We start from the raw sequence: 25,909 nt of genomic DNA on the forward strand, positions 1-25,909 counted from the left end.
TTTTTTGTTGTATTCCTCTTTAAGACCAACCCCATGCTGTCAGGAGAGGCTTCTCTAAGCAAAATGTCTTTTCCTTCTAGAACAGACAAAAGATTAGAGGAACACTTGGCTGTGAGCCAGTTACCGAGATAAGGAGAGAAAAATCTGGTCAGTTAACCCTCTCCTTCCATGTCTCTGTCTCTCTCATTTTCTATGGGCCAGACAGGTGTTCTTGGCCCCCTTGAAGCCCCACCAAGCTTAGGCATGAGGAGACAGAAGCAGTGAGCTGCAAACAGCAGACCATATCCTCAAACTCAAAAAGAGGAGAAACCCTTGTCATATTCTTTCCAGTTATTTGCAAACAATCTCTTCCTCTATGGCAAATGCCCAGCTTGCTTACAGCAGTCTTGCTAAAAGCAACAAGGCTGGCTGAACGAAGAAATAGGAAAGCTAAAATCCACAGCACTTGGCCACTGATTACTAGGTCACTGGCAAGTTCACTGCTCTTTGGTAAGTAGAATAGGAATTCTCAAGGTAAATGAAGGCTGCCAATAGGAGTCGAAGGTTCCCATCACTGCCTCCCAAAGCTCTCATATCTCAAAGTACACACACCCAGGGGAAACCACAGTAACTTGTACACTCACAAGAGGTTTGCTATGTCTGAGGATTCATTACTGGATCTCTCTTGTTCTAAAATATAGACAAAGACAAGATTGGTTTTAGTTTGGTGCTTCAAAGTTGAGTGGATTTCCCCCCTTCTTCATCTGTGTTACAACTTTAATGTTAAAAGTTTGGTGTTTTTGTCTGTTTCAGTGGTGTGTTTCTTTCTGTAGTAATTCTCCTAAATGTAAGCTATAACTGTATATAAAATATGTGTTCTTGGAGATAAGGTGCTAGATATTAGATCGTCTGTGTTCGTAGATAGTGTCATCCTCCAAAATGGGTAGTAATACATGTAAAGTTAGTTAATAAAATGCATGCAGAATTCTATGTGTGACCCACACCTTGGTCAGTTTCTGAAGTAGAACATAGTACATTTGTTTTTTAAATTTTATTTTTAAAGTGTATACTACGGGATGCATAAGATGGCTCGAAGGTGGGGTTGCGGGAAATGGTGCCTTTCATTCCTTAAATCCCTGGTACAATATATGACAGGTGAGAACTTATTCTGGTACACTTGGTCATTAATGTGAACTAATCACCTTGGCTGAAGTCCTCGCTGGCAGTTCTCCACAACATGTTTGACACTGGTATGCCTGTTTTCCATTCATTGTACGTGTAGAATGCAAAATCAAAAAAGAAAATCCTTTCCTCCTTAAAGTGCAAAGACCCCAGGACAAGCTATTGGAGTCTTGTTAGCAGGCTGAAAGCATACTGTACTCTCAAGACCCAACCGGTACCTGACTGTGGACCGACAGAATTTGCATTTCGCAGATCGATATTGTGACTTACCCGCCCTCCAAGAGCAGTACCAAAAACCAAAAAAGAGACTGCTCTGGTTTTTTTCTTTGATTAGTTGCCTGCGAGAGAAGATAGAGCACGGATGGGCAGATAGATAAAGAGGTAGTGGGCCCCCGCCAGGGGTCACAGCTAAGGCCTTGGAGAATTACAATCGTTTATCAACGTTATTTGCATCAGACAAGAAAAGAGAACCAGATGAGTTTATTATATTTTAAGAACAAAAATATTAAAACTAGAAAACTATATTATATATATAGATATATATACCCTCACTGAATAATTTCTAAAACTGCCTTTGATACCAAATTTTATGTGCTGCTATAAGACTGAAAACAATGGAAAAATGCATTCAGTCAATAAACAGTTCTCTTTAATATTTGAAATCTTGAATTTAAAATTTTCCTTTTCCTTTTAAAAAAGCATTTGTAATTTAGAAGTGCCTTTTCAAAGGATTGCCAAACTACAATCCTGGGGCCAAGTTCCCGTTGGCACAACTTACATTTAGGTGCACAAAAGGTGGGCTTTATCCTCTGCCCCACCCCAGCAAGAAGAGAAACCCCTTCACACCCCAATCAAATTCATAAATCAATACTGTTACATGGGTCAGTAGCCTCAAAGACTCTGCCCAAGGACAAGTTTTCATATATTGGCTGGCTTTAATTGGGTCCTTTCTACGATGGTTGCAATGCGTGTTTTGCTGGACAGGAATAACAGACTCCTGCTTGGGGGAAGCAGAGAGATTAATGTTTGTGGCTTAACTAAATATTATTAAGTAATGTTTGTGTTTTTAAATAGGTGCTGTTAATCTGTCCTTGGTATATTCTTCTGAAATATGCTAAATAAAGTCTAATTTTAATGTGTGTATCTGGTTATTATGCCGAGCTCAATGGGAAAACAGCAAGGGAGTCACATAACTAGGTCTGCATCCCTTCTCTTTTGCTTGAATGGAGGAGACGGGATAAACTAACTGTATTTCACGGTAGAATGAAATATATGGGCTTCAATATTTCACACTGTGCTGTTCCAATAAAAGAAATACGCAGTGGGATGGGGGAGTCATCCTGATGGGCTTGCTGGAGGAGGGGCATTTGCCTAGTCCTCTACGAATGAAAAGGATTTCAAAGTGAGGGTGGGGTGGGCAGAGTGGGAAAATGGGACCAGATGGTTCGTGGGGCTCCCAAATGCCAGTCTTCATTCTCAAGGCAATGAGCTTTGAGTAGGGGGAGGGAAGTGACTAGCCTTTGTTTTGGGGAAACAGTACTGGCCCAGCACCTGGGTCACCCCTACTAGGCTCCTGCCCCTGCCGCCCTGCTACTCAGGACCAGGACACCTCCCTCAGCACAATTCAGCCACACCCACACCCATCTCAGTTCAGCCCCAACTCACCAGGGTTTACAGAACGGGAGGGCAGGAGCATGTTCCCTCAAGTCCCAGTTTCAGAAAATGGTTATACCTCTAACACCAACCATGACATATGAAAACATAGGAGGCAGATGAGATAGGCAAATATGTCTAAAACGTAAGAGCCCTCTAGTTCCTCTTGAGTCAACAGGCTTGACCTACTAGTAGCTCTTCTTCTGGTAATCTCATCAGCAGTGGTGCAAGGAGCTGCACGCCTCATGCTTCCAAAGTGGAATTCGTGGTCCCACACTCAGAAGTTCAGGGGGCTATTCATCTCCATTTCAATCAAAGTAAAGTGCTCTTCTCCATTTTTCACTCCAAAATCAAGCTAAATACTGACTGACACACTGTATTTCAAGATGTTCAAAGATGGCTGCCATGAGAACTGCATGTGGCTGCCTTCACCTTAATCTATGAACACCATCCAGGTGATGACTTTTTCCTGCTGCAGAAATAAATTTGCCTTTCTAGCAAACTACTACCATCAGTGCAAATAGGAAAGCTTGTGAGCTCAAATAAAACTATCAGGCGGCAAACGTGGTGGGAAAAAAAGTCCCCTCACTATACCACTGCTTTATTCAGAGTATTTAGAGGAGAATGGGATTGGTTCCAATGAATCTCATAGCAGTTACTCCTCTCAGGCAGGGCTTAAGTCTCAGCCTTCGATTATGACACTGAAAGGGAGAGGGTTGAGAGCATCTGAAAATTCCACTGCCAAGAGACACCTTTGACCTTCTGTAGCCACGCCCTCTCCCACCAGTCTGCTCCAGGCCCCAGGCCTAGTTGCCACCAGTCATAGCTCTGATCCCTCCAATACAGACGAAGGCATACTCCTGGCTAGTGAATTATTTTCTTCTTCCATGAGGTAACTAGTCAACTCCTACTCTCTCTCCCACTCTCTTTCAGAATGCAACTCTCTGACCCTGTCCCCTTCAACCTCCTCCTCTGACCCCGTCCTCATTCCAATCTCCCCTCAAGGGCAACACAACCCCTTTGATCCCTGCACACACAGACAAGTAAGGACGGCTTTGAGAACGTTCATGAGTTGAAGGGTATGTGTAGATACTTTTCAAATGTTTTCCTCAATAAGATCAATATTTATCAATAAAATTTATCACAGAAAATGTATCATTTTCATGACTGCTGCCCCACTGCAAGCTCAAAGAAAATTTATAATACAAATTTCCGACATCTTGGGAGTTGTAAAATCTGACTATTGTTTAGTTGAAGCAAATAAATCCAAGAAAATTGACTCCAAAGATTTGTTATCTACACACAACTAACTCAAACTTGAACACTCTCAGCTTCCAGATCACAGCAAACAGAAAAAGATAACCAACCACGAGAAATGTGCAGATTTAACTGAGGAATAAGACAGTAGTATCTGGCATTTCATAAGCTCTACATGCTAAACCAATGTACATTTTTTAAATGATCACCCACATACAAAGGTGTAATATAGTTTGTACAAATAAACTTAAGTTAGAAAAATTCACATTTTACCTAAGATTTGTTTGATAATAGTTCTGATGCTCTAAACCAAATGAGAACAAAAAAGGGAAAGGAAAAAACAAGAACATTTCATCTGAAAAACCAGGGTACTCAAATTTAATTTTTTTAAAGAAATGTGCCTCCCTTGCTCTAACTGCTTTAAATTACACCCTTTTATGGTATCTCTTCAGGAAAATATGACTTAGAATAAACCTGTTTCCCAACCTGTTTTTTTCCATGCAATCAGCACTTTGTATCGTACAAACTGAGGCCAGACAATGAGATTTTAAATTGATATGTATTTAAAACATGTCGTTGGAAGCATACATATATATCTCTATAGATGTTAATATAGATATAGATATTCAAAAGCAAGGGTGATGTGCCTGGAAGCCTTTGGGTACATTCTTTAATCCACTTTCAAGACACTGTAGATTTTAGTAACAAACCAGAAGCATGAAAAAAATCCGATTGTCCCTGAAACAAAATGAAAAAGATCTTTGTTAATCAGACACTATAGCAAATTAAAGAAGCTGTCTCAAAAATGCAAAGCATGTCAGTTTTGAGGTGGGCTATGGATTCTCTAAATCTCAAGACTTGCACGTGAACAAATCAAAACCACCAGGCTCTCTTGCTGAGCAAGGAGGATGAGCAGCAGGGCTGGAGGCAGCCAACTGCAAAAGAGTGTGAGAAGCCTTTCGATCGAGCACTGCAGCTCTAACCACAGCAAGCAAAAATGAGGAGCTTAAGTTCTCTATTTCAAAAAGGATGCAAAGGGCCGGCCCCGTGGCTTGGTGGTTAAGTGCGTGCGCTCCACTGCTGGCGACCCGGGTTCGGATCCCAGGCTCGCAGCGACGCGCTGCTTCTCGGGCCATGCTGAGGCCGCGTCCCACATACAGCAACTAGAAGGATGTGCAGCTATGACACACAACTATCTACTGGGGCTTTGGGGAGAAAAATAAATAAATAAAATCTTAAAAAAAAAAAAAAGGATGCAAAGAGGTCCAAGGCTAGTTTCTAATACAATAAACTTCGTATAACTTGCTTCAATTTAGGGAATGTAAATAACTGTTATCATTTTATGTAGCAAAAGCAGGAATAATCTATCTACTTGCGTACTCAAAGCATATATTAGTTTTCTAAATCAAAGTTTTGTATTATTAAGCTTGAGAAACATTCCATTTCTGGAGATTTATCCTAAAGAAATGACCTCATAGAAAAAAAAATTACATGCCAAAAGGTGTTCATAATACTATGATTTATAATATTGAAAAATTACAAACCAAATGCTCCAATATAGGTGACTAGCTAAATAATGGACCAAGTGCTCAATGAAATAAGATTACTCTTCAAAAATGACAAATATAAAGACTATATAGCAGCATGGGGCAATCTTTATAATATAATGTTAGGTGAAAAAACACCTTAAACAATTCCCAGGCACGACACCAATGTGAACATTGCATAAGTTTAACCCATGGACTCGACAGACCAGAGCATGGACAAAAGAAGATAACTTTATAATTTAGGACGATATAATTATGGGCAAATTTTTCTTTAACATAGGATTTCATTGATGTTCATATTATAAAAACAATTTTCAGATGATATTAAGGTTCAATGACTTAATGGAAAAAAACTCTAATACAATTTCCAGATCCTGTAGTCTAATGGGGCACTCTTAATAACAAGATCACAGAAAGCTTTAAGCAGAGTTTGGTACCTTTTTCTTTGCCAGTTTCCAAACTTAGAATAACATTCCATCCAAGATACCATCATGCCACTTCCCTCCCACCCCTCAAAGCTCCTTGTCAAGGAGTCAGTATGGTACAGTGATTAAGACCATGGGTTCTAGAGTGACACAGATCTACTCTGTTGGTTACCAGCTGTCTGATCTTGGGCAAGTGACAATCATGCAAAGCCTCAGTTTTCTCAGCTGGAAAATGGGGATGATAATACCTATTCCTACTTTAGGCTTCTTTTTCTGAATCCATAACTTCAAAGGTTCAGGAGATGACAGATGTGTAGCTAACACGTCCCTGATCTAAAACATTCCTGATTTCAGTTTGCTGCATATTATCCCCATAAACTACTGAAATGTCTATGAATTCTCAACTTTTTGATGCTCTACCTATATTACTCAAATTGTCTCCTACCCGAAACACAAAAATCCATCAACTCTCACATTGTTCTGACAGTCAGCTGAGCTAAGGAATCTGGACTTTGGAGTCAGGCAGACAATTAGCCATATGATGTAGAGCAAGCTATCTCCTCTGTTCCTCATAAGTGAAAAGGAATTATACTCCCAACCAACTCTCAGGCTTGACCCGAGAGAACAAAGATAAGACACATGAGAGTGCCTGTCAGAGTAGGCACTCAAGAAATTGTAGCTATCATTGATGTTCTGATTTGGGGCTTGAAAAATACGGTCACATTGAGTTTATTTGACTAGAGTAGTAATCCTCAACATTGCCTGTACATTGGAATCAGCTGGGGAGATTTAACAACTACTATTGCCTGGTTAACACTCCCAGAGATTCTTATTTAACTGATCTGGAATACAGCCTGAGCATCAAGAGTTTTAAAATCTCCCCAGGTGATTCTAACATGCAACGAGGGTTAAGAACCTCTGGACTAGTCTGCCTTTCTCTCTCTCTCTATTTTTTTCTTTTTTTATATGCAAGCAAACATAATTAAGTATGAAGAAAGGTGGGAAAATGTCTCCTCTAAGGGCCATTGAACCACACAGTTAAAAGCAACTTAGGGGATCCGGAGAAAATAAAATATTTTTTCTGCAGCTCAATTGCTTGTACTACAACTTGACAGTAGAAAAAAGGAGATGGGACAAAAAGGGAGAGAATGATCACTTCAGTGTCTTTGCCTACTTTGCCTCAGGCCAGAGAAAGTACTAAACCAATACTAGAAATGTCCCAGTTTCCTTCTAAGCTTCATAACCTTTTATCATTAGGTCAGGTGATACATAACAACAAGACAATCCAACCACAGGAACTTGAGTGAGGCAGTCCAAGACAAGAGAGAAGCCCAGTTTTCCCGTCCTTTCCCTAATTGCAAATCTATAACGAAAAGAATTCACAGCCTGATCCTAAGACTGGCATCCAATACACGTTTCTTCTAAGTCTTCCCAAAGCAGTCATTATATACGCACACTTAGAAAGAAGACGAAACTAGCTAAATAAAACATGTTGAGAAAACTGTCCAGTGGTTTCCAGGGGCAGTGGGGGTGGGGGGTGGGCACAAGGGGTGAAGGGAGTCATATATATGGTGATGGACAAGCAAAAATGTACAACCCAAAATTTCACAATGTTAAAACATCAATAAAAAAAAAAAACATGTTGAAAGCCTACCACATTCTATTCAATATAAACAAACCTTTAAAGAGTCTTTCCACAGCCACTGTGGGAGCTAAATTCTAATACACATTAATTTCAGAATATGCAACAGTGAATAAGACATGCAGAAAAAAGATTTTCCTAAGGTTGAAATTAAAACCATTGCACAAAGGAATAAAGAGAAAGCTTGTCTGGAGAAAAGAGTCTTGGGGGCTTTGACTCTCTTCGGCCACATTTGATTCAGTGTTCATTAAGCGCTATCTCTGGGCCTGGCACTTGCCAGGTAATGTAAAGGATAGAAAAAGGGCTCTTGCAGGGAACAATCTCATTGGTGGCTATACTACATGTCACTATTTACATAGAGGTCACAATCAGAGACCTGTGCATGACCCTTGATTCCTTCCACTTTTGCATCCACATCTTGGCCAATCACCAAGACCTATAAATTCCAACTACTTAATAGCTTTTGAATCCATCCCCTCCATCGATCTGTCCATCTCCACAGCCACTGGGTCTTAAGCCACACTCGCTTCATCTCTCATTTAGAACTGTCTCCTGGCTTGTCTCTCTACCTCTAGTCTCCCTCTCAAATCCATTCTCCACTCTGTCAGAGTGATTGTGATATTTCCAAAACACAAATTTGATTGTCATGCCCCTACTTAAAAACCTTTAATAGCTACCCATAGCAAAAGTACTGAAACCCTGGAATGTTTCAGAAAACTTTTAAGCTGTTAAAAATACAGATCATCAAGGATTCTGATTCAGGGGCCTTGGGATGGGCCCTTGGCATCAGATTTATTGTCTTTAGTTGGTTTGAAATACTTTCCACAAGTGAATGTGATGCCCACCCAAGTTTGAAAACGACTATATGTGATAAAAACTACAACTCCTTAGTGTTGGCACACGAAGCCCTCCAGGATCAGGCCCTGGCCTACTTCTTTAGGGCTTGTTTCTGCCACTCTGTGCCTTAAATTTTAAACTTCAGCAACTCCAAATTACCTACAGATCTCCATATACCATGCGTTGCTCAGCTTGTCAATTCTGCCTTGTAACTTTAAGACTCAGTCTTCCCTCAAGACTCAGTTCTATCACTTTCTCCAGAAAAACTTTCTCTGACCTCTTTCTCCCTCCCCATGTCTGGGCTAGCTGCCTCTCTTCTGTGCTTTCACAAAATCTTGGGCTTAGCTCTATTAGGCTCCTTACCACAATGCACAGAAATGATCTGTTCAGAGGTCTTCTTTTTCCAGACTATAGCCTTGAGGCTAGGGGTTAAGTCATACTCAATTTTTTACCCCCAGGGCTTAGCATAGTGTTGGGCATATTGCAGGTGGACAAGAAATGTGTATTAAACTGAATTGTTTAAATTAACTGCTTAGCAATGTAAGCTCCATGAGGATAAGGATTTTTATCCTTTTATATAAAGTTTTGTTCCCTGCTAAAGCCCCATCCGCTAGGGCAGTGCCTGACACACTAGGTATTCAACATGTACTTCTTGAATGAATGGCAGGAATTTGGAGAGGGCATCATAGAGAAGGTGCTATAAAGCTGGATTCAGAGGCATTTGAGGATGGGAGACAGCTATTCCTGACAGAGGGGAAAGTACCCACAAAGGCTTGAAGCAATTAAGAGGCTGGCAGTTTTAAGGAACAGTGAGAACCATTGCAAAGGGGCTGGCTATTAAAGGTATACAACCAGAGAATTAAGGGAACATGAGGGCCGGCCCTGTGGCTTGGTGGTTAAAGTGCGCGCGCTGCGATGCTGGCGGCCCGGGTTCGGATCCCGGGTGCGCATCGAGGCACCACTTCTCCGTTCATCCTGAGGCCGAGTCCCACATGCAGCAACTAGAAGGATGTGCAGCTACGACACACAACTATCCACTGGGGCTTTGGGGGGAAAAAATAAAATAAAAAAAAAAAAATCTTTAAGGGAACATGAAAGAGAGCATATAGGAGAAAAAACTACAAAAGTAGGTGGGAGCCAGATAATGAATGTCAAGTTAAGAAGTTTGGATTTGACTATGTACGCAACTGGGAACCAGTGAAGATATATAAGCCAGAGACTGAGATGACAAATTTGTATTTCATGACAACAACAACAATGATGATGATGATGATGATGATAATAGCGTTGTTTACTAAATACTTATATGCCTGGCTCTGGGTTAAGTGCTTCAGATGTACAGCCACATTGAGTTGAAGCATCTGACCTAGATAGTATGATTTTCCGCATTCTATAAGGCAACAGAGGCTCAGAGAGCTAAAGTGACTTGCCTTGTCATACACAGCCAATAAGCAGTACAGCCAATTCTGGTCCCTGATGGTTCTAGGACGGAGATATCAATACGGGCTGAGTGAGCAGGAACTGCTTTGTGCAGAAAGACCAGAAAGAGTAAGCAGCAGTTGCACAGGAAAAGTTTGGAGGGGGAGAGAGTAGAAATCAAGCCAGGTTGGACCAGAGAGTGTAAAAGGCACAATACAATAATGCTAGAGAATGCAGCTTCTGCTTACTTCTGGGGAAAAGGAATACTTCCCCTCCTCTGAAATTTTTTAGTGTGATACTCAAAACTAGAAAAATACTGGCTCCCACAGGGCCCAGAGTTACAGTAGATCTGTAAGTACCTACACTGGGAAAAAAATAAGACCCAGAGATTTTCAATATCCTTGAGAATAGAGAGAACTGTGTCCTGTTCATTTCTACAGCACCTAGCACTATGGTCCATAAATGTAAGCTGAAATCAAAATGAGCTGGAATTGAAGAGGTAATGGAATTATTCCAGAGGTTACACTAGCCCTGACTCCCTCTCTCCTAGAACAATGTGGAAAAACTGGATAGATGTGCCTCTATATTTTTTACAAAATTGTTGAAAGGGCATGGAAAAGATTTGAGATATTCTGTTTTCATCATATGTTCCTGAGGGCGATATTTTATTGCTTTATGTGCACCAGTCTTAGTCCTCCCAATTAAAAGCAGTCCACCTGATCAAATAGAGGACCACAGAGCAGATTCCACTGGCATCCTTTGGTTGTTGGTTTGGCCCCAGCTCAAAGAAAGTACCTCTTTCTTGAGAAGGCCATCGAGAGTTGTATTTAAAAGAATGAGCTTTGGAGTCAGTCCCACCTGGGTTTGAATGAATCACAGCTCCAATACTTACTAGCTGAGTGACCTTGAACAAGTCACTTAAAGTCTCTGGGCCTCAGTTTCCTCATCCATGCAATGGGAGTAATGTGACATACACCTCATGATAATTAGACAATTAGGTGAAAAGTAAGTGAGATAAATGTATCCAAATAGTTGGCACATAGTCAACTCAATAAAAAACAAATACTATTATATCTTATGTTTCCATATTCCCTATTAGCACATCGCCAAGCCCATAGAAGAAGCTTGATAAATATTTCTTGGTTGGTTAACAATTAGCATTAACACATCTTTATGCCTTTTTGATCTTTTGGCAATTGAAATTTTTAATAAGGCAGAGACAATTTGGTATACTAAAACACAAAATGCCCACTATAACTGACATTTGTGTGTTAAGATAATTGAACTTTTCCTTCAGTATACTATATTTCATCTTGCACTGTGTGAGAACATGGATTCTTCGCTTTAATTTAGTGATAAAATATTACACATTAGACACTCTCAAAATATATTGAACTTCATTTGCTTCTTTTAATGAATAAAAATATATTCAAAGCACAGACACTTAGAGAGAAAGCCAACAGAAAAGCACTCTGCACTTGGCTGATACTTCTTCTAGGTCTTAAAAACTCTTTGTATCACACTGGTTTCAATCACTGCACAATGATTGGTGGTTCAGAGTCTCAGATTCTAAACATGATCTCTTGATATGATCAAAACTGTATTTTGAATATAGCATTAACTCCCAAGTAAAAATGAGGTTCAAAAATAGTTCGCTCTACAGGCCGGCCCCGTGGCTTAGCGGTTAAGTGCGCGCGCTCTGCTGCTGGCGTCCAGGGTTCGGATCCCGGGCGCGCACCGTTGCACCGCTTCTCTGGCCATGCTGAGGCTGCGTCCCACATACAGCAACTAGAAGGCTGTGCAACTATGACATACAACTATCTACTGGGGCTTTGGGGGGAAATAAATAAATAAATAAAAATTTTAAAAAAAATCATTTAAAAAAAATAGTTCACTCTAGGGGCCTGCCCAGTGGCACAAGCAGTTAAGTGCGCGCGCTCCGCTGCGGCGGCCGGGGGTTCACCGGTTCAGATCCTGGGCGCGCACCAATGCGCTGCTTGTAGACCCACGCTGTGGCGGCGTCCCATATAAAGCAGAGGAAGATGGGCACAGATGTTAGCTCAGGGCCAATCTTCCTCAGCAAAAAAGAGGAGGATTGGCATCAGATGTTAGCTCAGTGCCGATCTTCCTCAAGAAAAAAAAAAATAGTTCACTCTAACAGTTTGGTGGTTACCAGAGGGAAGGGGGTTGGGGGGTGGGCACAAGGGGTGAAGGGGTGCATTTATATGGTGACTGACAAATGATAATGTACAAGTGAAATTTCACAATGTTATAAACTATCATGACCTCAATAAAAAAATATTTCACTCTAGACCAGGGTTTCTTAACAGCAGCACTCTTGACATTTTGGGCCAGATATTTTTGGAGGGCTGTTCTGTGCATTATAACATGTTTAGCAGGGTCCCTGGCCTCTACCCACTAGGTGTCATTAGCACCCTCCCAGTCATGACGATCAAAAATGTCTCCAGATATTGCTAAAGTTCCCTAAGGGGCAAATATGCCCCTTGTTGAGAACCACTGACCTAGTATAATAGACTGTGGCTAAATGCAAACATTTTTCATCACTTGCCTAAAATATATATCATCATATAAAATATTTAATTTACTACCCAATGGCAATGCCAGCCAAGGTTTATATTAGGCTATAAACTCCATTATTATAATGCAACACAGCATTTTAGACTCTAAGAGAAGGAATTCTAAGTGTTAGATCTTAATTGGTTAATTGTGATGTCCATTATATCAAAATAGAAATACATTATTTCAATTACTTTTCTTAACACTTTAACTCATTTGTTGATATCTAAAACAAAACTTGATGCAAATAAAAAATCACTAACTATCCTCCAACCAAGATCAAGTATCCATAAGTGTGCAGTCTGTGAGCTTCCATTAGAGATCTGAGTAAAACGATCAAATTAGAAGAGATCATAGCCTACTTGGTCATGCACAGACTTAGTTTCCTTTTTAGCTAGTTTAACCAGCTGTTAAACTAGTTATATATTAAAACTAGTTAGGATTTTGGGCAAGTCACTCAAGCTTAACTGAAATTTATTTGTCTTTGTGTATACAATACAAGGTTTCCCTCCTGGTACCCTCTGATGACATTATTGGTATCTTGTAGCTTATCCTCCCTCTCTCTGTCCCTTGAGTCCTATTTTGACATGTCATTTACACATCTGTAAGTGTGCTACCAACTGAAAATTGGGTAGAGGAACACCAGCCACAATGCACATCACTTCCTTTGGCTCAAAAAATGAGAGGAAGAAAACAATGGGGTGCCATTTTAGACATACTGTGTTAACAAACAAGAAAACCACTTCTCTGGGGGGTTTTTGGTTTGTTTCTTTAAAAATAATACTCAATGCCAGCCAAGGCTGTAGGGAAACCGGTACGCTCTGCTGATGGCAGAAAAGCATAAAGAGCCACAAAAATATTCACACTTTTTGACCCTGTCATCCCATTTCACAGACTTCTTAAGGAAATAATCTAAAATAGAGAAAGAACAAACTCAATAGTGAAGAAACAGTTAAGTAAAGTAATCTTCTCAATGGATCAAGCAGTCATAAAATGATGAATATGAAGGATAGGTAGCAACATGGAAATATACTCAGTATATATAGTGTCTTCCTACAGTCATAATACTCAATATTGAAAGGTGACAGCTGTAAAGTCCTCTACTTCTGCTGTGATGCCATGGACCAATTCAAGTTCCAAAGAGGAATGTGGTGACCACAAGGAAGAGCTTTGGATGAATGCACAATTATTCTAAATAAACGTGAAACTCCTCAGCATTTTTTACATGAGTGGATATTGCTAATTTTAAAGTTGTCATTAAAAAAAAAATCACTCAGAAACATTTGTCTACAGCAAAAAAGAGTAATCAGCAATTAATAACAGTACTTTTGTGTACATCTATATTCTCAAAACTAATTCCTTAATTAAGGATGTCTTCCTTAAAAGTGAAAAAACATGAACATAGGCAATAAGCCTTGCTTCCTGCTGTGAACCTCAAAATATAATGATGAAATGTAAAGAGATGCCATTTAAGAGTCTGTAAGCAGACAGGGCTTCTTAAAGAACAGTTTTAGAAAACAGATGTCAAAAACACACTTCATGATTTTACTGATTTTTTTTCCTGATACGAATGATAACTAGAATTTACTTTGGAGGTTTCTCATACCCATGATTTGATTTTAAAATAGATATGGAAACATTATACCATAGCGGTATCTCCTCTCTTTCATACTCTATGCAATTAAGGAAGAACCATGTGCTTAGCACTATGAAGGATACAAAATAGGCATAAGGCAGAGTCCCTGTTCTCAAGGAGATTCCAATCTAATTGGGGAAACATGCTCAAAAGTCAAAAGGAGACACACCAGGGCTTAATGAGTGGTTCAGCTTTGAGAGGCTTAGAAAATATATTGAGTAAGTAGAACAGGAGCCCAAACACCAAGGTAAGTTTAGACCTTGATGGAGAAGGAAGTATGGCACTACTAAAGTTTTCTAATAAGAAGAATGCTATTATCACATTAGTCCCCTGTTTAAACCCTCTCAACTTCCCATCACTCCTACAATAAAATCTAAATTCCCTAATATGGTTTATAAGCCACATGTACGATCTGACCATTCCCCACTTCTCTAACATCATTGCCACCTAGTGCCACCCTCCCCCTCTTGCCATCCTGGACTTCTCTGTGTTCTTGGAAAATGTCGAACTCCTTCCCCCTTAAGGACTTTTGAACACACTGTCACCTCTGCTTGGAACACTCGACCACCCATCTCTTCTTCAGTATCATTTCTTTTGCAAAGCTCATCAAACCCATAATTTCTTCTTTGTCGCCCTTCCATTAGAATATAAGGTCCACAAAAACAGGGGACCTTATCTGTCTTCTTCACCACTGTGTCCCAAGCCCCTAGCATAGTATCTGGCCCAGTGCAAGCATTCTATAAATATGCGTTGATGTGTTAAAATTAATCTGGGACAAAAATGCATTATTTTAATGGAAAAAAATGAAAGAAGTTCACCTGGCAGCAGATAGCGTGTAGAGTGGGCTAGAAAAGGAGAGACTAGAGTTCAGCAAACTGAATAGGAAGCTGTTGGAGCAGAGGATAAAGGCCTAGACTAAGATTGAAAGAAAGGAATGGACAGAAATAAGAAGCTTCCAAAGAAAGAAAAATTGAGAAGTTAGGATTAACTGGCTATAAAGCATGGAAGGGCTATATTAAGAATTCCTGCAAAATAAGCCAAGAAGATCAGAGATTAGAGATTATGGTCAAAGAAAGAAAGAAATTACGATAAGTCAGTTTGGGGGAAAGGAAGTGCTAAATTCACTTTTTGAGGCACGTTGAGTTGGTAGTAGCAATGGGAGATGCAAATGTTCAGAATGTAACTGGATAGAGGTTATGGCTAGAGACACAAATTGGGGAGCTGTCAGCATTGAGGAGATATGTGACGCCATGGACCAAATGAGCTCTAAAATGGAGAGTGTAGAAAGAAAAGACTGAAATGCTGAAGACTGAACCTTGGATAAAGGCTGGAGTTGGGTGACAGGAAGAGGAAGGAATACAAAAGGAGGCATACAGTGGCACAAGGAGAATAATGCAAATCATGTTGAGAGAACTTCACAGAGTAGGTGTTAAGTAGTGTTAAAGAAAGAAACCAAGAAGGGTGAAGACTAGGGAAGGGCCATTAGATTTGGCAGAGATCATTGTCAACCTCTGAGAGCCAGCAGTCAGTATAGCGTGGTGCCAATCAACAGGGAAAGATTTTTCTCAGCAACGTGACCATTCAGGATTACATCTAACATTTGAAAGAAGCTGTTGTAATAGAAGACTCCCAGAAAAAGGCAACCTGAGACAAAGTGTTAGGTAATGAAGAAAAATATAAGCCTGAAATTACTGTGCTCAGCACATCCAACTGCATATTACACAAACATAAAAGCCTCAGTGGGGGAGAAATCCAAAATAAAAGAGATGAGGGGCACAGACTACATCACACACGGTGATATGGATAGATCTCACAAGCAATATTGAGGGAAAGAAACCAGACATGAAAGAGTACATCCTGTATGATTCCGTTTACATACAATTCAAAAACAGGCCAAGTTAATCTATGCTGTTACAAGTCAAGATAGTGGTTGCCTTTGGGGAAGGTGAGTGGAAAGGGGCCCAACAGTGGCTTCAGGGGTGCTGATCATGCACTGTTTATTGACATGGGTGCTAGTTACAGAAGTGTGTTCACTTTGTGATAACTCATTGAGCTGTACACTTATGATGTCTGCACTTTTCTGTATGCATATTTCAATAAAAAGTTAAAAAATCTAAAAAACACACATGAGGAGGCTGTTTAGACTAGAATGGTGAGATGCTCTCAGGCCTTCAGTTTTAAACAGAACTTCTGTGGCTGAGTGGTAAGGGGAGGCCTTGTCTTCTCTTTACTGAGCAGTTGAGACCAGCAGTACACAGGTAATACTGTACCAGAAAGGTGCCACCACCGAGATGCCCGGGTTCTCAGATAATGTTTACATTTGTTTTAAGGCTTTGATTTCTGACGAATTTCCATTGTTAATTTTTACATATTTGTTGAAGCTGAGAGTTAAAAGCAGAGAAAATCCTTGAAATTTTCCAAACTGACCTACCTAAGTGATATGACTTGAGCTAAAACCAGAACTTAAAAGTGAGGCAGGTAGAGAAGGAATACTGCTTCATTTGTGTTGGAAAGGGCTTAAAGCTCTCCCACTTCATTATTTCTCCAACTGGATCATTTTATAAACCATTCCATTTTTTCACCTGTTTCAAGCATTAACTTAAATAAAAGCTTCCACCACATCCAAACCCAAATAACAGCCCCAAATGAGTCATCCTGAGAAGTACACATCTTGTCCTTCACATATAATTGCTTATATGACCACACATTTACTTAATCTAATTTTACTAATTTAAAAGTTATTCAAGTCAGTTAATTTTTATGCTTGGGGACTATTCAAAGGTGATTACACATAACCCTTTCTGTGCCTTGGAACACATCCCTACTGTTTAAAGACATTCACGAGGGACACTCTTGCAGAGAGGTACATAAGGTCCCTCCAGCTCCCCAGGCTTTGCAATCTTTTATCCCCAAAGGATAAAAATGAACATGATGACTTTGTTCCCTATTCCTTCCATTAATTGTTAATTGATGCTTATTACATTACGCCTATCTCCAAGTCTCTTTAGAGAGTCTGGAATACACGCAGTAATTCTGTGGTTACCTGTGAACAGGAAGAAAATCAACACCATGATCATCGTGTACCCAAAGTATAAAATGGTGCTTGTAATGCCCGTGATTTGAAGTTTGGTAAAGAAGTAATAAACCGCATACATAAAAAAATAGACAGCCGTAAAACTGCTTGTTAAAAAGGCTCTCCACCACCAATGATAATCCTGCAAAAAGGAGAAAACGACTTTTTAGATGAAATTTTAATTATAAATGGGTTAGCAATTATTGTAATTACAAACAACAATAAAAGGCTCTGTAAGACTATGGATTAAAAGAAATAAAAGGAGAATTTTTATAAGAAATTTAATATAATATATACTGTCTGACTAATGTATGTTCTGCTTGTGGTGCCCTAACCATCATAAACTCTTGGTTTCCAGGGAGATCACATGTGTCCTCGGGGATTATACTTCTAATGTGTGCATCCTTTCTATCATGACGCTGCCTCAGCCCCGGAAGCCTTTCAGGTCAGCTTCAACCTACTGGCCGGAGTTGTGCTGGGGCTGAATTCATGTCCCAGGCCAGGTAAAAATGGTTAGTGTAGAAACTTGAGATAGACCTTTATGGTTAATGGGATTTGTTTTAACCAGCTAAATTCAGGACCAATAGAGGCATGACTGACGTCAATAATCAAGTTAGTCTCACCCTGCTCCATGAGCTCCTACTGATGATAATTTTACTGTAAAGGCACTGCAGTCAAGGGCCAAGGTGATAGAGCAGAAAATAGTTAACATAGCAGGTCTGAGGTTGCTATCTTTAGAAGGGCCTGCTTGCAAGGTTGGCCCTTGGCTTACATCTGGGAATTTGGCATTTAATCATTCCCTGACTGATAAAACTGGTTTCCTATACCTAGACTGTACAAACAATGTGATTTATGGTGAACACTTGCTTTCCTTTTGGAAGTCTGGAATTTTTGTAGTTGCTAGGCAGAGAGTACCTATGTGACCAACTCCCAATAAAAACCTTGGATGGTGAGCCTTTAAAGGGATTTCCTGGGCAGAAACATTGCACATATATTACTGTATTTTTTACTGCTGGAGAAAGGAGCACGCTCGGTGTGTCCCCTCATGAGAGAGAGAAAGCACAGGAAGACTATATGGATTTCTGCAGGCTCCACCTGTGTCTTTTTAGCTTAGTGATCCTGTTGTGTATGCTTTTGCTTCAATAAAACCTAGCCGTAAATACATCTATATGCTAGGTCTCATGAGTCCTTTCAGTGAATGACCAAACATGTGAGTGGTCTTGGGGGCCCCCAAAACATTTTCTAAGAAATAAAAATATACACATTATATGCTTATTACTGTATATTTCACTAATGATTGTTGCAGACTTTCTGTGACAAAACGCACCATAGAATTAATGAGTAGCTAAGTATAATATACAGTCCTGCACCACATAATCACATTTTGGTCAACGACGGACCACATATAGGATGGTGGTCCCATAAGATGAGTACCATATAGCCTAGGTGTGTAGTAGGCTATACCATCTATGTGTGTGTAAGTACACTCTATGGTGTTCACACAATGACAAAATCGCCTACTGTCACATTTCACGGAATGTATCCCCGTCATTAAGCAATGCAGGACTGTATACATAATTTTTTTTTACCTTTATAACTATAGCTCAAGAAGAAAATGCTCTAAGACATCATGTATATAATAATCATTCCCTAAACTCTCTATTGTCACCTTTAGAGAGTCAAGTTTAACTACCAAAATAAGAGGGATTTAGGGGATTTAAGAAAACAATATTCATTACCACCTTAGTTATCCAGAATGACGTCAGGAAAAAAATGGGGGTGGTGTGAGGTAAAAGAACCATTTATGTCTATGGTAACCAAAAGGCAATGAAATGAAAGTAACAGAAAGGGCCTTTAGCAGCAATCTCAAACCCATAACATACAATCTTGTCCTGAGCTGCAAGAAAACTTTAATTGTTAAAAACATCATTGAACCAGATCTTTTATATTTCTAAATATCAAATCAGTTCCCTACATTTTCTTATGTTAACTGAATATTATGCAGCAATTATAGTAACTAGCCAGAGAGAAATTGCTTTCTGTTTAAATTTTCCATCAAAGTAGCATTAATTCGATAGCTGCATCAAAATCAAAATGTGTCATTAGGAAAACACAATATAAAACAAATCCCAGGTTGTAGAAACCAAGCAGTTAACATTAATTTCAATTCCTTTCTCAACACAGACTTCTAATTTCAATGATGCAAGTTTAGAAAGCTTAAGATGCATTAGTTTTTTACGTCATTACCTCAGCACATAAATGAAAATAACACAGCAAAACCGTAGCTTCTGAACAGGTAATCAGGAGAATTATAAAGACTAAGAAAAGGAAGCCAAACATGAAGTATATCTGATGAGACCTGAAAATAAAAATGATAGCTTTAAAGCTTTAACTTAACAATACACACAGAAAGATCAGTCCAAATCGATACAAAAGGCTGTCACGCACTTCTCTAACCTTTAACTCTTCATTCCAAACCTTCACCTATCCATCTAGTGTTGAAAAAAAAAACAACACGCCCTTACCTATGCAGCTTCAGAGCTCAGCCATATCTTCTCCAGTCAGAATCAGTGTTGCTACTTACCCATATTTCTCTGCTCATATAATTTAGTTTTCACTTGAGACCCATCAATATCTCTATAATTTTCTCTATACACATTTAAAAACATGTTTTCTCTTTAGAAATGGAAGGCTGTAAATGCCATAAATACCAGCGACTATATTATACAACAGAAAACCACAGAATCAAATGCCACTTTGCTTTTGAAGGTCTATTGACAGGCAGCCTCTCCAAATAGGTCTTTATAGCACAGCACACATAATTCTATCAAATATACTTTCAAACATGCATTTTTTTAAAAAAAACTGTGTAGATTACATTGAGCTCAAACTTTGAAGGAATGAAGTAATTTGTTTCATTATTATTATTATTTTGTGTGTGTGTGAGGAAGATCAGCCCTGAGCTAACATCCATGCCAATCCTCCTCTTTTTGCTGAGGAAGACTGGCCCTGGGCTAACATCTGTGCCCATCTTCCTCCATGTTATATGGGATGCTGCCACAGCATGGCCTGACAAGCGGTGCATTGGTGCACGCCCAGGATCCAAACCCGGGCCGCCAGCAGCAGAGTGCACGCACTTAACCGCTATGCCATGGGGCCGGCCCCCCTCTTTCATTATTATAGAGCTGAGGTGACTACATTGGAATAAGCAATACACATTTTTAAAAGCCTTCTGAAAATAAGAAGAAATTGATGAACCGATCAATACCCCGCTTTAAAATCTCATGTAAAATATATATCTGTGTGTGAGGATGAAGGATGGAGGTTGGAGAGAGTCACCTTTATAGATAATAAATATATACAAAATTGTACACAACAAGCACACTGTTTCTCATTGAAACAAAAATTAATTCATCTAAAGAATCTTTCAGTTTTCACTTTAAAATTACTTTTCCATCAAAAACATCCAGAAAATATGGTTACTATAATCTATTTTGCAGCACGTTAAATATTTAGTTGTTGACAAGGTAACATTTTATTGCTTATCTTTCAAACAAATTTGGCACAATACTATTTAAAACGTGAGTAATTTATGAGCATGATTAAGCCTTATTTCTGAGGACTTAAAAGTTTTGTCTGAAAGATTCTTTTGGGACAAAAGTTGTTATAAACACACACTGTTGGCTACTGCATTTTATTTTATGATGCCTTTGCCCCGTCTCCAAAACTCCCTCCACAGTAACACCACGCTTGGCCAGCTCCTGAAACCAGAATGCAGTCAAGAATCAGGAAGTAAGAAAAAAGGGACGCAGAGCAAATGAAATAGCTGTCAGAAAGCTAGGGTACTGAAGCTGCTGCACTTTGATCAGAGAGCACTGGTTCTTACTCTACATGCATTTCCAGCTATCTTGCTTATTAGAATTCTTCAACCACAACAGATTAAAAGCAGCAAATAAAAAGAGGAAAGCTATAAGGAGCAGGCAGCCTGACATCAGAACTAACAGTTGACAGAAAGGAAGACAGAAAACCACTACTTACAGCTCAGTACAGACGAAGACCCAAAGTCAGTGGTCTTCAAATTATTTTGAGCAGAACTCTAACTGAAATCTTGCGTGGAAGGCCAGTATGGAAAACAGATACAAGTCAGAGCCACCCCTTTCCATGTTTAGGCATCTCCCTCCAAGGGACACCCCCACCCCACCCCCTGCAAAGGCTCAGAGAAGTATAGTTTGAGACCAACTTTTCTAAGTCACCTGGAAAGGCTTAACAAGAGGTTATTAATTTTAAAAAGGGAAGCCTTTATAGAAATTTCCATCAAAAAGTGGCTTTAAACTTTTGTGAATTAAGTCTTAGTTCCCCAGGAAACTCCCCCTGGGTCACATTGCTGTTCCCTGGACAAAGTGGGTTCAAATGAAGTTTTACCATCCCAGAATTTAACCTCCTTGAAATATAGGAAAAGCAATTTATTAACAATTAAGATTTTTGAGATTACGACAGTATAATACTCACCAAATACTGTTTAGAATGAAGAAGAGTTGAATAAAAATACAGCCAAAAGGTAAAACGCCACCGATTACGACGCCAAAAAGTGGTTTGGTAAAGAAAGCCCGTCGTGGAATATGACGGGGAATCTGGTTTATGTGAACTGGACTCCCAAACTGCTTGAAAATAAATAAGTGAAAATCAGAATGACATGAAATTGAAGTAAATTTATGCAGATATAATCACAATACAGAATCTTGAATCTGAACAGGACATGGGACATTTCCAAGAGTGGTCATGTGGGCAGAGGCTAGACCAGTGCTGTGCAATAGACATGTAATGCCGGCCACGTCGGCAAGTTTCAATTTTTTAGAAGCCACATTTAAAGAAGTAAAAAGAAATGGGTGAAATTAATTTATTAATGTATTTTATTTGATGTAACATATCCAAATATTATCATTTAAATTTGTGATCAATATAAAAAGTATTAATCAGATGTTTTATATTCTTTTTGTTGTTGTTGTTATAATGGTTTGAAATCCAGTGTATATTTTACACTTACGGCACATCTCAATTTGAACTAGCCACATTTCAAGCACTCAAAAACCACATGTGGCTAGTGTTCACCATACTAGACAGCACACAGCTAGACAATAAGGATGTTTATCCTTTCTCATAAATTTCAAGCGAGAGATTGGACAAGATTTACTAGTGACTATTCCAATAGGAAATAATATATGATGTCAAAAAGTTCTCTCTTAGAATTTGTCTAAGAATTTCTCTCTTAAAATTTATCAATAGTTTTTAGAAACTTTTCTTTTTTCTGCTCTCTCTGGAACTCTGCCTCCTCTTTTGTCTTGTCTGATTTCTCCCCTGCAAACTCATGCTATATCTTTATACAATTCTTCTGCAGTGTGGCCTCATTCAGTCTTTTTGGTATCCTGCTCCTTTTCCCCATACATGGAATGGGCTAATTTCAAATCTGTAAACTGAACAGCCCCATTTCTTGGACTATATCTTGGCTTTCTTCCCCCACTGTATAATCCTATTACTTTTCTGACTTTGTTCAAGTCAACCTTCCTACAATATGTCCCTTTAATTTTGTCCATCAGCAATAAAGGGAAATATAAACAACCTATAAAGTGGGAAATACATTAAATAATGTCTTTTAAAGTGTTACTATCTTTCATTTAAAAATTTTTTAACTATTTTATTCCAAAATGATTATTCTTTGTAGTTTTCTCCAACGGTACATTTTGCATTCCACGTACAGTGTTTATACACTGAGGTATTATTTCAGACATCACTCAATGGTCAAAAGCAGTATTTTAAAAGTTTACCTTTTTCTTGCTTCCAAAGTATGCACCAAAAAATGTTAGTGGTACTGAAATTCCAAACCACATTGCAAGGATACTTATCAGAGTACCAAAGGAGATGGCAGACGATGATCTTTCCACCCAAAGAATTATATTCATAGTGAAGAGGTCAATGACGACGATACTAGGGGGAAAAAAGTCATCAGAAAAAAATATGCTTTCAGGAAAATGTTATAAACATATTGATGTGAATGTCAGAACATTCTTTTGATAGGAAGGATGTAATAAATTACAAGGTTAAACCCTAGAAGAATATTAAATCACACTGTATAAACACAGTCATTGAGCTGGGGCTTAAACCCAATACCATATAATAAGATAGCAGTTTATTATAGGATATAATTTCCACATCCTACTCATCTTTGCACTTCCAGAGTCTAGCAGAAAATAAACAAGGTGTGGAGTAATATATCATGGAAAAATTCAATATGCAATATAGTGAGCACAATTAAGAAAATGCATATATTAGACTGAAAATTCTAGACTGAAATGGGCTATAAGAAGCCTCAAGTCAGACAAGTATTCACATAAAACAAAGAGGTTTAAATTAGTCACTCAAAATCAACAGGTCAACTGCTAAATCTACTGGATAAATCACCAGGCAAGCCCAGCTATCGTGCCCCTATTTGTTCCAGACAAGTTTGATCAAAGCTACAGGTGAGTATGGGTATGGGTATGGATGTGAGTGTTTCTGAAAGCCAAAAAGATGCGGTTAAAAAGGCAGGCAGAGGCTAGATTGTGAAAGGCTTTGAAAGTCAGGTTAAGGAAGGTATACTTTATCCTGTCAGCATCAGGAAGCAACTGAAGGGTTTTTACACTCAAAGCTGTGAGGTACACAGTGCAGTTTTTCAGGAAGATGAAGCTACAGCATCGTGGACGACAGACCTAAGGGAGGAGATGCCAGATAAAAGGAGGCTAGACAGAAAGTGGTAAGAATCTGTATAATGTGGCGCTGGTTAAAATGTAAAGGATGGATACAAAAGACATGAAGAATTAAGAGACTCTGGTTAAAGATGGCAGATTGGGGCCGGCCCCGGTGGCTTAGCGGTTAAGTGCACGTGCTCCGCTGCTGGCGGCCCGGGTTCGGATCCCGGGCGCGCACCGACGCACCGCTTCTCCGGCCATGCTGAGGCCGCGTCCCACATACAGCAACTAGAAGGATGTGCAGCTATGACAGACAACTATCTACTGGGGCTGTGGGGGATAAATAAATAAATAAATAAATCTTTAAAAAATAAATAAATAAAAAATAAAGATGGCAGATTGAACATTTAGCTCTGCTCCCTCCTCAAAACTCTGATAAAATTATAGTAAAGGAATTTTCAAAGGGCATAAATACACACGGATGGGGGACACAGGAAAGAAGACATTAGCAACAAATTTTGGAAACCAGATAGCAGACAGACAAATAGTAACTGAGTTACTAAAATCAGGAGGACTGGTTGAAAGTCAGCCTAAGACACTGACAGACCTGCAGATACCCTCCCCGACTCTGCAGAGCCAAATAGCTTCCCTTCTCGACTCCAGCAGAAGACTGGAGGTCTAGTCTCTTAGAGAAGATCCCTGAAGCTCAGAAGAAAACTTTAAAAAAGAAAATCTATGTGGCCAGCCCAGTGGCGTAGTGGTTAAGTTCGCATGCTCTGCTTCGGGGGCCTGGGGTGCACAGGTTTGGATTCCAGGTACGGACCTATGCACCGCTTATCAAGCCATGCTGTGGTGATGTGCCATATAAAGTAGAGGAAGATAGGCATGGATGTTAGCCCAGGGCCAATCTTCCTCACCAAAAATAAACAAATAAATAAAAGTAAAAAAAAATTAAAAAATAAATAAATAAAAAAGAAAATCTATGATTGACATCCGTGGCGAGATTAGAGGAGACACTGCAATGATGAGAAAAGAAGAGGAAATTTTAAGTACTATTGAGAAAATAAAAGAGCTCTTTGGAATTAACAATATGAAAAAAGAAATTAGAACCTCAATAAAAGGGTTGAAAGATAAGCTGATGAAAGGTCTTAGAAAGCAGCATTTAAAAAAAAAAAAAGAAATGGAGAACAGGAAAAAAAGAAAGGAAAATTAGATGACCAATCTAGGCATATGAAAAATAGGAGTTACCTGAATAGAGTTCTTTCGTAATGTCTTTAAGGGATATTAAGTAATTTGCTCAAGGTCGGACAGCTGATAAGAGGCAGAGCTGGGATTCTAACTCAAGTGTGTCTGATTTTTTAAGAGCAAGCTTTTCCCATTCCACTATGCTATAATAAAGGCTCTATGGTGAGAACCTACCCCACCAATCACATCTATCCTCTTCCCGCTCAGACATTTTGTCAAAGACCAAAGAGAGGAAATGTGGCAACAGCCACTTCACGATGCACCAGGCTAGACTTTGAGGTCTACTGTTTAAGGAATCTCTGATTTAGTTCTTTAGTTTAAGTTCTCTCAAGGTCCAATCCAATTCTCGGATTTTAATGCTGCCTTCATATTTGCCACCTCTTTTCAATTTCTTATTAGGATCATTGTTTTGGATGCTTCTCCATCTCTCATTATAAGTGATTTGGTCCTTTCGAAGTCAACTTCAGTCATTTGTTCTTTCATTTTACTATTTCTACTTCACCTTTCCCCCTTGTGTTTATGATCTCTTCTGTCTACTAAAACCTATGTCAGTAGGTATGTCTATTCTGCTTTTTAAAGGCTCATACTTGGGGCCGGCCCCATGGCTTAGAGGTTAAGTGCGCGCACTCCGCTGCTGGAGGCCCGGGTTCGGATCCCGGGCGCGCACCAACGCACCGCTTCTCCGGCCATGCTGAGGCCGCGTCCCACATACAGC

The 25,909-nt window shown here is 39.4% G+C and overlaps 1 protein-coding gene across 7 annotated transcripts in view; it reads right to left on the minus strand.

Moving 5' to 3' along the window:
* Window positions 1-4,611: 4,611 nt before the first annotated feature.
* LOC101408605 (transmembrane 9 superfamily member 2-like) overlaps window positions 4,612-25,909 on the minus strand; it is a 75,876-nt gene continuing 54,578 nt past the window's right edge. For 5 of the 7 annotated variants that reach the window (XM_087426923.1, XM_087426924.1, XM_014796227.2 and 2 more), the window contains 5 exons: window positions 23,050-23,209; window positions 21,737-21,888; window positions 19,475-19,586; window positions 17,198-17,369; window positions 4,612-4,809 (listed from right to left, as the gene is read on the minus strand). In XM_087426923.1, coding sequence (XP_087283049.1) covers window positions 4,742-4,809; window positions 17,198-17,369; window positions 19,475-19,586; window positions 21,737-21,888; window positions 23,050-23,209 — 664 coding nt within the window. In that variant the 3' untranslated portion in view covers window positions 4,612-4,741. Of the gene's footprint in view, window positions 4,810-17,197; window positions 17,372-18,100; window positions 18,198-19,474; window positions 19,587-21,736; window positions 21,889-23,049; window positions 23,210-25,909 lie in introns of all 7 variants that reach the window. The other 2 variants (XM_087426925.1, XM_087426920.1) reach the window with 2 other exon arrangements.

Source organism: Ceratotherium simum, chromosome X (assembly GCF_057802395.1).
Source record: "Ceratotherium simum simum isolate JZ-2026a chromosome X, ASM5780239v1, whole genome shotgun sequence".
In the NCBI taxonomy this organism is placed as follows: Eukaryota; Metazoa; Chordata; class Mammalia; order Perissodactyla; family Rhinocerotidae; genus Ceratotherium; species Ceratotherium simum.